The sequence below is a fragment of the Jaculus jaculus genome, chromosome X (assembly GCF_020740685.1).
Source record: "Jaculus jaculus isolate mJacJac1 chromosome X, mJacJac1.mat.Y.cur, whole genome shotgun sequence".
Classification (NCBI taxonomy): Eukaryota; Metazoa; Chordata; class Mammalia; order Rodentia; family Dipodidae; genus Jaculus; species Jaculus jaculus.
Genome location: NC_059125.1, coordinates 127,162,518 through 127,175,372, shown reverse-complemented (window position 1 = coordinate 127,175,372; position 12,855 = coordinate 127,162,518). Strand labels below are relative to the sequence as shown.

At 36.2% G+C, this 12,855-nt stretch overlaps 1 protein-coding gene across 9 annotated transcripts in view; it reads left to right on the top strand.

Annotated features, from left to right (window-relative positions):
- Enox2 (ecto-NOX disulfide-thiol exchanger 2) overlaps positions 1 to 12,855 on the top strand; it is a 343,811-nt gene that overhangs the window by 294,413 nt on the left and 36,543 nt on the right. For all 9 annotated transcript variants that reach the window (XM_045141079.1, XM_045141083.1, XM_045141080.1 and 6 more), the window contains 2 exons: positions 2,233 to 2,339; positions 12,006 to 12,120. In XM_045141079.1, the coding sequence (XP_044997014.1) occupies positions 2,233 to 2,339; positions 12,006 to 12,120 (222 nt within the window). The remainder of the gene's footprint in view (positions 1 to 2,232; positions 2,340 to 12,005; positions 12,121 to 12,855) is intronic.

The following is a 12,855-nucleotide window of genomic DNA, read 5'->3' as shown; positions in this document are numbered from 1 at the left end:
AAGACTACCTTCCTGACTGCCTGAACTCTCCTTACATTGTCCATTGCCAACACTCTGATTCCACAGGAAACATGGGAGCACCTCCTATTTTTATTTTCTCTGGTGTATCTACTTCAGCTCTAGAGAAACACTAACAACAGGCCACTTCTCATCATTTCACAGCACCAGGCCTCAGGAGCATTGGATATTTTATTGCTGAAATTAGGGTGTAACATCAGCAGCATTAAAAGCTGTTGCTTCAGTTTGCATGATTATCATCCTGTAATATGTTTCGTAGGAACTTATGATAATTAATTATATTTCCCTAAGATGATTAGATAAAAAATAAATCTGGTACTCTATACTTTCTATTTTTTTTTCCTTTCTTCCACTACTTTTTGTTGTTGTTGTTGTTTTTTGAGGTAGGGTCTCACTTTAGCTCAGGCTGACCTGGAATTCTCTATGTAGTCTCAGAGAAGCCTCGAACTCACAGTGATTCTCCTACCTCTGCCTCCCGAGTGCTGGGATTAAAGGCATGTGCCACCACGCCCGGCTTTTTTTCTACTACTTTTGCTAGATATAATAGACACTGTGAGGGTGAGAAGCCATTTAAATGACCATTTTCAAAAAGAAATACTATTTAAGACCTATTCAAGTTCTCTTAAGTGAGACAGATCTGATAAATTCTCAAGTAATTATTTTGTTCACCATGTAACAAAATTATACACTCATATCTTTTCAGTAAGGAACTATATTCACCTTAAGAATAAGGACACAGTTTTATGATTTTGCTTTTAAACAATTATGGCCCACTCTTCCTATATTTTTCTTTCCATACTTGACTCATGCATGATTGGGATTAAGGAGGAGTTGTTCCATTTCCTACTTGTATTTTGGATATATTTATGGACATAAAATCCAAGAGAGGAAAGAAAATGCTTCAGAACTTCAAAATCAGTAGAAATGGAAAGCAGCAGGCATTGTGAGAGTATAGAACCTTAAATAACTAGAACACTGAGGGAAAACCTAACTATAAGGAAAAAATAACATCTGTGGATTTCATTATTATGAAAGACCAGGCCTCCTGTCATGCTTTTCTTTTCCTAATACTCATATCTGAGCTTTCCCCTCTTGAACGGGTTAGCATAAAGGACCAGAAGACTTGTACACATTTCCCCATTTAACATTAGAAGAGACCCTGACACCCTCTAGGACTGCACTCACACTGATTTCATCCATAAAATTTTCTCCAATCAGCAAGCCTATGTAAGTATACTTTTTCACCTTGGGGTTTTGATGTTTCTGATTAAACATACCTTAGAATAGTGAAATAGACAAATCACTATTGAAATGAAGCATCCTCATTTGGTTTCTATAGAGAGTGGCTATGAGTGATGCACAGTTATATACATGGATGATGTGATTAACTCATTATTTTACATGGTAACTGTAAATACCATGAAATACATAAAACAAAAGGATCTGGTGATAGAGTTGCTGGTGCAGTTTGTCTCTGTGCTGCTCAGTGTCAGTAGTACTAAATACAAAATCTGGACTAAAATATGTTTATTATGACCCTTGCTCTTCTGGCCTCCATGAACCCACACCATTTTCATTTAAACTTTAGACTCCATTTCACTGCAACCTTTCTAGATTTCTCTTGCTTTTATTTTGTATGTTGAGGTCTCTTCCTTTGAGTCCTCTTTAAAATTATGGTACCTGTTTTATTTTGAATGTGAAATGTTCACCATAGAGTCATGTATTTAGACACTTGGTCCTCAGCTGGTAATGCTGTTTTGCCAGGTTTTAGACTCTTTAGTGGTTGGATTCCCTCTGAAAGAAACAGTTCTCTGGAAATGACATTTAAGACTTTATACTCTGGCCCCACTTCCTGCATGCTCTCTACTTCGGGATTACAGATGCATGACAACGAGCTGCCCATATCCCTTCAGCCATATTCTCCCTGCTGTAATTGACTGTATCCCTTCTTAAACCATGAGCCATAGGAATCGCTTCCTTCCTTATGTATCTTCCTGTCAAGTATTATGTCACAGTAATCAGACAAGTAACTAATTCATAGTCTTAACACATGTACTTTATCCAAGTACAACCACAGCCTGATAGTGTCTCATAACAAGAAGATACAGCAAGCCTCATGCTTTTCTTTTCTTTCTCCTCTCTCTCTCTCTCTTTTTTTTTTTTTATCCCTGGATGATGCTTTTGCCTGTTCTGACTACTGATTTGATGCCGCAGTTGAGCAGATAGTGGCTGTTTACCATTCCGCTTCCAAACAGAAGGCATGGGACCACTTCACAAAAGCCCAACGTAAAAACATCAGCGTTTGGTGCAAACAAGCTGAGGTTGGTAACTTTTCACTCTAGTAGCTCCTCATGGGGACAGTTTCTTTCTTTAACAAGTTATTGATTTGGAGTTTAGCCAGAATTAAATAGTGCCAAGCTCCCGTGGTCACAAGGCCCTAATGAAACACTAAGATGTGTTCTGTACTCTGCCAGTGTCCAGGCCACCTGCTGTCAGAAAGGTAATAAATGTGCATGTATTGTCTTACATGCATTCTGCTGGATGGAAATTTTAGTAGTGAAAATGTAGCTGGGATAATTCCAAGATTACTTCTCTATACTGCCTAGTTTTGAGTACAATAACAATTACTGACCTGTGCTTCTTGTGGTAGTAATATTAGGGCTGTCTTTGATTTGATTAGAAAACATGAGCAGGTGAAGCTAGAAGTTCCCTGTTTTTAATCATAGCAAAGAAATCTGTGAGTTTCTTTTATCAGATCTATTCAGCCTTCTTTATAGCTGGCAGATTGAAAAGTAACAGAGGACTCTGTTTCAGATTTTAGGTTGCTATATATCTCCTTGCCTGTGCTCAAGTAACATCTTAGCATAACACTAGAATATGTATGATGTGATAATGTTAATATTCTGAGTCTGATATTAAAAACCCACATGGGTGGTTTGTTTTGCTGAGCTGCCTTTGAAAATATTACATATACCTCAAATTTTTCTGTTCCTGTGGGATGTTCTTTCCTCCTCAGCTCTGATATTTTTGGTCTACATGTGCAGCAACCCTTTCAACTTCATTTCTGAGTCATTTTGCCAGTGTAGTAACAAGTTCATTATATCTATCAGTATAAGTTGCATTGTTTCTTAATATTCAAAGAGCACTTGTAACCCGTTTATATGGGATTTGGCCATACTAGGGAGTGTACATGCTAGCATACATTCTACCATTGAGCTACATTGCTAGTCTCCAACACTCACACTCATAGATCACCATCACATTGATTATCTCACCTAAGCAATCCTCATGAGAGGTTTGATGCCATAGCAAGTATAGGACTTAAAGTTAAATATGAAATCTCTCAGCTGTTCCATTTGTAAATATGTGGATTGAGCAATTTTCTCAGCATTTCTCACTGTATTTCTTCACCTATAAATTGGAGATAATAATGAAACCAGTTTTATAAGATTAAATGCTTAAGAAATGTAAGCAGTTGGAAAATGTAAATAGTGTTATTTCAGTTTATTATTAACAGCTCAATAAGGGATTCTGAACACGAATAGAATCCATGTTTTGTATACAATAAAATTGAAATGTTAGGTGAATTGCACTAAATTACACAACTAGTTAGTAGATTCAGAGCTCAGAAATAGAGTGCCTTGTAGTCATTTAACCTTTGTGAGTCTTTGTTTCCTAACCTTTAAAATGAACACAATGTCCTCTTCATTCTGTCTGTGTCAATATGTAAGACATTTCATTGTAATAGTTAAAACCCTTTAAGAACATTTAAAGGAAAATAAGTTTTTAAAAAACTGGTAGTCTATATAACGTGCCAATTCTAACACAACAAAGGGACCATGGAGCCATGGGAAAGAAATCCCTGAAGATATTGGCCTCATGAGTGGGTAGAGGTAGACAAAGTTAACAGTATCTTTATTTACTCAAAGATTACAAACAAAAACAAAACTATTGTCTTACTGCAGCACAAAAGTCAGTGCAACCTCAAGTACTTAACGCTCATCAAACAAAATTTAATATTTTAGTCCAGAGGTTTATTCAGCACTTTGTTTGCCTTGAGTATTCCGATAAGCAATACAGAATGAAATGGTCTTTATCATCAGGGAGCTAGGAGTAACAACCATTTTTTAATCAAGAACGGCAGTGTAGTTTCCAACACTAAACTTAAATTTTCCAAACTCTTCAATTGAGAGAACAAAAGTTGAAGGAAAAATGGTCTGTGTCTTAACAATTTTGGAAAGTAGTTTGGTTGAGAATCTCTTATTCAAAATGCTTTGAGCCAGAAGTGTTTCCAACTTGGGATTTTTTTTTTATTCTTAAAGATTTTGTAGTATTTGCATATTTGAAATAATGGGACACCTTGAGAAAGAGTCCAGATCTAAACATGGCATTCATTTGTTTTATCTGTACTTTGTTAGGTCAGGACAAAATGGAGTTACAGCAGGAGGGCAACAGAGATAAGAAAGTGAGTCATCCACATTCCTCAAGAAATTGCCCAGCCATTAATGATGCCTAGATTTACTGCTCCCCATCTCACTGGATCACTTCTGGTCTTCCCCTATCTCTAATGTATAGAACAGAGATTTACTGCCCCAACAAAAAAATTCCTTCCCTTCCTTACTTTCCCCCAAGTAGAGAGCCTATACAGCCCACTATCTGTAACCCCAAGCTGACTGCTCGGCTCTTGAGAGTCAGTCCTGGCAGCTCATGTTTCTTCCTAAATAAAAACTTCCATCTTTGCCTCAGAGTGCTCTCCATGGTCTTGGTCACTCCTGAACCTTACATACTTCACACAAATATCATTGCATAATTTTATATACTATTTTATTATAACTGTGTTTTGACTGCAACCTGTCACATTTGGGCAGAATGTACCATTTTCCCCCTGTTGTACTCATTGACACTCAATTTTTTTCATATTTGAGGACATTTTAGATTTTGAATTTGGATATTTGGGATTCTAAACCTATATTAAATCTCTTCCAATACACATCCATTTGGATCCCTCTTAGAGGTAAAAAGAAGCTATCTAAATTACACTGCTATTTAAGGAAAGCTTCGCCAATACATAGGAGAATGAGAGCCTGCTGTTTGAACATTTACTTGTTGATAACACAACTATTGTATTAAACTACATTGCAACAAAATATTCACTTTAAGGTAGCTATGCTAGCACATATAATACCTGCAATGGAGAAGCTGAGGCAGGTGAATCACAAGTTCAAGGCCAGCCTTGACTACACAATGAAACCTGGTCTCCCCTGAAAAGCTCACCATTGGGCTAGAGAGATGGCTCAGCAATTAAGGCACTTGCCTGCAAAGCCTAATGACACGAGTTCAATTCCCTAGTATACATGTAAACCCAAATGTATAAAGTGGTACATGCAATGGGAATTTGTTTGCAGTGGCTAGAGGCCCTGGCATGTCCATATTCTCTCTCTCTGGCGTGCTCTCTCCCTCTCCCTCTCCCCCTCCCTCTCCCTCCTTCCCTCCCCCCTCCCTCCCCCCCTCTCTCCTCTCTCCTTGCAAATAAATACATAAAAATTTAAAAAATTAAAAGCTCCCTATCAATATCACTTGTTAAGGTTCAGTTATGTATACCAAGCCTGCCTCTGGTAGGTATATACTTAACAGAGTTTAATTAGGTTCACCATAAAGATAGCTGTACCAATAGGCTGGACATTTCTCTGAGCCTATAGAGAACTTAGAGCCAGGCACCCTGCATTGTTACTCAGCATTGTTGCAAAGCTTCCTTGGAAGCATGGTATGGATGAAGTGCCTGGCTGGCATGACTTGCCAAGAGCTACATGTTTCATTCTGTGCCTTGTAGGCTTGGAAGAGACCCCCTAACATGTCTCCTGCTTATTTAACTGGATTAAATTAATTCCCATGTGCCTCAATCCTGGTAATTAAAACTACTACAGAAAATAAAATATAGATTATCTCTTTCCTCTGGTTTTGAACTTCCTAAGCCTGAAAAAAATCTTCCCCTTTCTAGTATTGCCTCTTAAGTCGTGATGTATTTGGTTTGGGTATTATTTTCCTTTTTGTTTTGCATTTGAAAACCTTCCTTTGATAGCAGACTACTCTGCAAACTTGAATGTTAACCCGTGGGAAGTGAAGAAACTGTGCTGTTAAACTGGAGCTTCTTTTTGGCAGCCCTTTGAAAATAGGTCATCTCAAAGACAATCAGCTACATTGGCTTTCTTCAACTTTGGGATCAAAGCTCCAACTCAAAAGTCAGGTTTTTTCACCAAGGTAGCATGACTCTAACGTCCTTTTTATCAATTGCCTCTGGAACAAGTCACCTGGTGGCAGCTTGTTGCCACAAAGACCCGTTCCTTTGTTATTGTCATGCTTCTAGTGGTAGCCAGCACACCCTATATTGAGCAAGAGGGTATAGAGTTGGGCAGGGGGAGAAGCTGTACTTTTGAGGAGCCCAGTCACTATGAGAGTCCATGCCAGGCTGACTGCTTTACTAACACATCCTTTTGATTGCTTTATTTTCATGATTTCTATGTGTTAAAGGTTCCTGCTAACATAATTGGAATGGGCAGAGTAAGAAAAGGCTGAAGTCCCTTACTGCAAGTTAATGTCTGTAGTAGTTTTGCTGGCACTTCCGTGTGTTGTGGGAACTTTTGCCTGCAGAATCATTTAAAATCGTGTGTTTTTTTTCAAGCTTGCCTAGACTCAGTGCTAACCCTTGTCTGATTTATAAAAGTTAGAAGCATAGCAGTAGACAGTAAGGTGATTGCTCCTTGCATTTTCCCTCATAAATTTTACAGCACTAGGCTGAGGGGGAAAAGACTTAATGATCACTAGTATTCTTGTAAAAGGAAATACTTTGATAAAATAAGATTCTCTCAATTTACAGGATGCCCATGCCGTATTCTGAGGAACTGTTTGCAGATAGATAATCAAGTCATCCATCCATATATTCTTGTTTTAGTACACATGTGCATCAACATTGGCTGTTGGCTTTCAGCCACCCAAAAGTATACTAATCTACTTTCAGTCGATCTAATTTGTATTTCCATTATGTAACCCACAATAGCCATTGATTAGGAACTTATGTCTGTGCTTTGCATTGTTGTAGTAAATGATATCTCAGAATCAAATTGCTACGTAAGTGTATAAGATACTTCCCTAGCCTCTGCTCCTTTCCATTCCATCATGACCCCCTTTTTACCAAGCTTCCTATTAATGATAAAAATTTATGCAAATAGGATTTTGTTAACACACTTAAGAAGAAATGTTAATTTTCTGGTAGTCATGTTACTATCATTGAACCTGAATAAAATGGATTTACATTCACATAAATTTTGTGAAACTATAGCTAAATAATTAATGTGCAGTGAGTTATGATTTGCTTACTTTATAATAAATCAACAATGCCAGCTGGTACAAAAAAGAGTCTTTGTATGCATTTCCTTCTGTCTTTCATTCCATACAAAAGGACTTTTTGTTCTCTACTGTGAATTCTAAGCTTCAGAAAAAGTTAGCACTTAGCACTGCAGAACAGATTCAAAACCATTATGATGCCTCTTTAGAAACCACTACCAGTTCACTGCTGAAATGAGACATACCAAACATTTACAGTGACAGAAGAGTAGTGTAAGAAATTTAGGACCACTTACCTTTTCTGAAGTGACCTAACAGTGATATGTCTCAGTAGGTTTCAGGTGGTCATTTACAAATACAAATTGCTGAAAATGTTTTTGCATGTACATTTCAGTCCTGAATCCAGATGTCAAGATGGAAAATGAGGCAAATATGGGAGACAGTGACTTCCTTTGTTATCTGTACTTCACCGGGTCTGAATCCTCCCCCTGCTCATAGCAAGCTATGTAGGATGCCCTTTTCAGTCAAATACCATGTTACACTCCTTCAATATGAATATATTTTTTGGAGTTTGTTTCACAAATAAAGCTTTTCTGATCTAAGCTCAAAATGCAAAATAAAAGGTCTTGGCTATGATGTGTTTAAATCGTAAAGTTTTCAAAGAATTTTAGTCTCACTCCTCATAGAAGCATTGCCCTTTATTAAACACTCCCTCTAAATTTACATTATAATGTCATACCGTAGCCTCTGCCCTTATTTTTGCTTTTATACAATTTGTGTGGCATAGTATTGCACATTTATAGAAAAATAATGATATGGCTCTCAGTTTCTTCATAACTAAGAAAGATTGCCTGGTATATAGGGGGCTCTGGGCTCTGCCACTGTACCTAACTGAGCATTGGGGAAAACTTCCTCTTAGTTTTTCTTACCCTCATTTCATTATCAGCTAAAGTAACTGGTGATTCTTGTGCATGAAGTACTTGGGGCATTTAGGTAAAAATTTCCCTGGAGTCTGTTACATTTTGAGGGACTATTAAAGCTATGAAAGACATCTAGGTAAGTCATATCATATAGTTATTGCACTTTATATATTTCTAAGCAAATATTATACTGTCTTGCCAAACTGAAAGTAAAAAGATGTTTTCTGGATACTGAAAAAATACAAGACATGTCTTAGTTTACAGATCATCCTACCCTGAGATATTTCCCTAGAATGAACACAATTTACTCTCCTGAAAAAAAAAAAAATTACCAGAGTTAGTGACATGTGTGTGAATTGAGAGTTGGTCTCTGTTTATACCCTCTGGCAGCCTTTGTTTCTGTTAGAAATCTAGAAAACCATGACTTCAGTGCAGTAAATTGTACACTATTCGAATTTGCCAATGTCAAACCTTGTTATGATCATCTTTCCAGTAACAGCTCTGATGATAACTTAAACCCAGTCTCCTGATATAGAATTGATTCACAGAAATAAGAAATTTCTTTAATTGTGCTCTATGCAATAAGCTTGAATAAGATATAGATAATCTCTCTCATGATATAGAGCTTTATAAAGTTTACTTTTCACAAACATGTCATTGTTTCTTCTATTTTAAATAAGGTCCCTGCAGAATATGGGAGGTGCTATGTTAGCATCTGATTTTTCTATTACTTAACAATTGGTGATGGTACTGAGTAGCTCACTCTTAAAGAATATTTCATTTAATTATAATGAAGACTTAACTTGAAATGGAAATCATTATTTTTCCCAATAAAAGGAAATTAGGATAATAACTAACTACAGCATTAAATATTAAGAAACCCATTTGAAGTAATATATTGTATAATGCCCATAAATGGAGGCAGTTTTTACTAGATAAATTTGGATATTTCCTATATGACAACCTAATAGGAGTTAGTATAGATGAGGGGCTCTCAGCTTAGACTTAAGCAGACTCCAAGACATCAAGTAGCCTCTGAATGATGCAAACTGCTCCAAAATGTATAGTTCTCATGCTTACATTTTTAATGTGTAGAGATTTTAAAGATGAGACTATTCAATCTCATTTTGATCATTTCAGTGATCTTCATGTCACGCCTTTCTAAAGTTCTATGTTCACATTTGATAACTCTTCCCTTCAGCTTATGGGGGAAAAGTTCTTCATTATGTCCTATACTATAAGACTTTTGAGGATGAATTATTGCATTTATATTTATCTGAAGATATATTTATCCCATCTTCACTCTTAACATTTTCCTTGAATATTAAATTCTGAATAAATTGATATCCTTATTTCTCCTGAACTTTAAAGATATTGCTCCACTACTGTTCTTTTCTATATGATGTGCTGTTTTTCTCTGGCTACTTTTAAGAGTTTCTCTCATTTTTTCAATTATCTACAGTTTGACTCTCATGTTCTTAGATATGACTTTTGCACAAATATCCTGCTTGAGGTTCATTGAGTTCTTTGAATATGTGGACTAATGCACTTAATCAAATTTAAAATAATGTCAACCATTATTTTCTCAAATGTTTTTTTTCTCTGCTCTCATTCTAGGATTCATTTGCTTGTAGATTTAGACTTTTGAGTACAATCTCAAAATTTCAATTTCCTATTCTTCAAATTATTTATATTATTTATATTATTCTGTCTTGAGGTTCTCTCTTTTCCATTTCTGCCACTTTTAGAAATATCTCGCTATTATCATTTAACATACCATATGTTTCAATGCCAAGATTACTAAGATATAATTATCATACAACTAGTTAAGGTAACTATTATATCTATGCACATCGATATAAAGGAAGTACTTTCATAATGAATGAAAAGGTAAAAGATCTCAGCAAAGAGAAACTTTTAAAAAGAACTTTTTGGATGGCTTAACAGTAAAGGTGTTTGCCTGCAAAGCCAAAGGACTCAGGTTCAATTCCCCAGGACCCACATTAGCTGGTTGCATGCATCTAGAGTTCATTTGCAGTGGCTGGAAGCCCTGGCACACCCATTCTCTCTCTCCCTCTTTCCCTCTCTGTCTCTCTGTCTCTCTGTCTCTCATTCTCTGTCAGATAAATAAATAAATAAAAATAAAATATTTTTTTAAAAAGAACTGTTCATTTGTATGTCATTCTCAGACACCCCCCTCCTCACAAAATAAATGTCTTGACTTTTTATTTTCAGGTAAAATAATACTTGATTCTTTTTTGGGTTTCTGACCCTCTGCTGAGTTTCTCTATCTTTTTAATCAGTTTGAACATACTTGATTTCATCACACAGATAGTTATAATAACTGCTGTCATTCTTTGCTGACTGTCACATCTGAATGATTTCAGAGTTAGTCTCTATTGATTGTTCTGTCTCTTGGAAATGAGGTTTCTGTGTAGATCTTGATAGGTCAGGTGACTGTATTTGTTATCCTGGACATTGTGGTTATATATTGTAGTGGTTCTGGATTCTGTTATGTTACTCTAGAATTTTTTGTTTACTTTCTTTTCCTTAAGTGGTCAATTTAATTGGGTGTATTCAAGCCAAAGATTTTGCCATTTGAAAAGAAGTTCAAAAAACAGTTTAACTTTAGCCTGGTTTGTTTAGACTCTTCCCATCCATCATGTGGAAATGTGAACAGATCTTATATGCAAAATGTAAAGGGTGTGCTTATACACAAACACACATTTTCCTTCTCGGTCCTCACCTCTCTTTTTCTCTCCATTTGTTTTCTCCTTTATGGGGTCACCTCCTTACTTTCCAATATAAATTAAGGTTGTTTTCCCTTAAGCTCTATCTTTGAATTATTTAGACCACATGACTGATTTGAAAATGAGCTATCCTGTAACTAACTGATCTGCTCTCAGAATAGAAGGGATTTTTTTTGTTTTTGCTTTTGTTGTTATTGTTGTTTGGTTTTTCAAGGTAGGGTTCCACCCTAGGCCAGGCTGACCTGGAATGCACTATGTAGCCTCAGGGTAGCTTTGAACTCATGGCAATCATCCTACCTCTGCCTCCCAAGTGCTAGGATTAATGGTGTATGCCACCATGCCTGGCACATAAAAGGCTTTTTAAACACTGGAAACTTAGCCTTATATTTTAGCTTCTTGCAAATGCCAGTGTGTCTTCAGAATATGCCTGATGTTGTTTACTCTCCAGTGACATCAAGTAGTTATGAGTTTTGTTTTCCTTTGTTTTGTCCAAGTAGTATAGTTATTATCCATGAGAGAGTTAGCCTCTGAGGTTACTCCCGACAGCTCATTTTTGCTATAACTTCTAAAACTACAAAAAAAACTTTATTTAGAGTTCTGTTCAGTAACAGTATGAGGAGAGGAAATGGCAAGCAGCAAAAGTAAAGGGTTCAGCATGGGAAGGTATAAGTGGCAGGACCCTTAAGAGAAAATCCAGATATCTAAGTAAGAGGTGAAGAGTCTTTCATAGCCTAAAGTATTTTCTAATATGAGAATATAAGTATCACAGACTGCCAGAGCTCTGGGTCAGGAAAGAAAGTGTGATGCAAGACAGAATACACCCAAGTGTGTTTTTTCACTGAGACTATTCAGTCGCAACATGCCCTTCCCTTTGCCTTAAAAGCACTCTGAGACTTTAATATGTCCCCATACTTCTTTCTGTTTCTTCAACATTTTTAAAGCCCCTCCCCCTAAAAAGCGTACCTTTTAACCTTAGGAAATACGCAACATTCATAATGATGAATTAATGGGAATCAGGCGAGAAGAAGAAATGGAAATGTCTGATGATGAAATAGAAGAGACAACAGAAACGAAAGAATCTGAGGAATCAGGTAAAGCTATTTCTGCTTTATTTTATGTAATAAACATTTACTTGCAAACCTTTTGACACAAAACAAGATGTGTACATCAACCCATCAGACTACCCATCAACCAGATGGGGCTATGTAAGTACGTAATGGTAAAATAACATGACCTGTATTGGCAGGATTTTCTGTGTCATTCACTTATCTACATATTTCATTGAAGTGTCTAATTAAAGGTAGACTTTTTTTCAAAGAGTCACTGGGCATTTAAGCAGCATTGCTTCATATTTAATTTGGGTATTTTAATATGCTCCACAGTAGAAAGTGGCAGAGAAGAAAAGAATAAATACTAGATCACTTGTACATTTTGCCAAAATTAATAATAGATGAATACAAGATTCTATGTTAACAAAACATATAAAGCAAACGACATAAGTTGGTTAGATAATTTAGGGTAATATCTCCCAAAATAGAAGACTTTTGACAAATGAATTCATAAAAATGAAATAGTTCCATAAAGTAAGTCAAAGAGTTAAAAGGCAATCTACAGACTCAGGAAAAATTGCTGTAACATGTAACTATTGTGGTTACTTGGAAGATGTATTAGAAACCAAATAGAAGTTCAAACAGTTATCTGGGCAAAGACTTGTATTCTAACCTAGAATAGTAAAGGATTCATTATGACACAGAGGCCATGATATGGATCTCAAATGAGACCTATAGGTAAACTTCTTGATCAGTATAACACTTTACCCATCAATT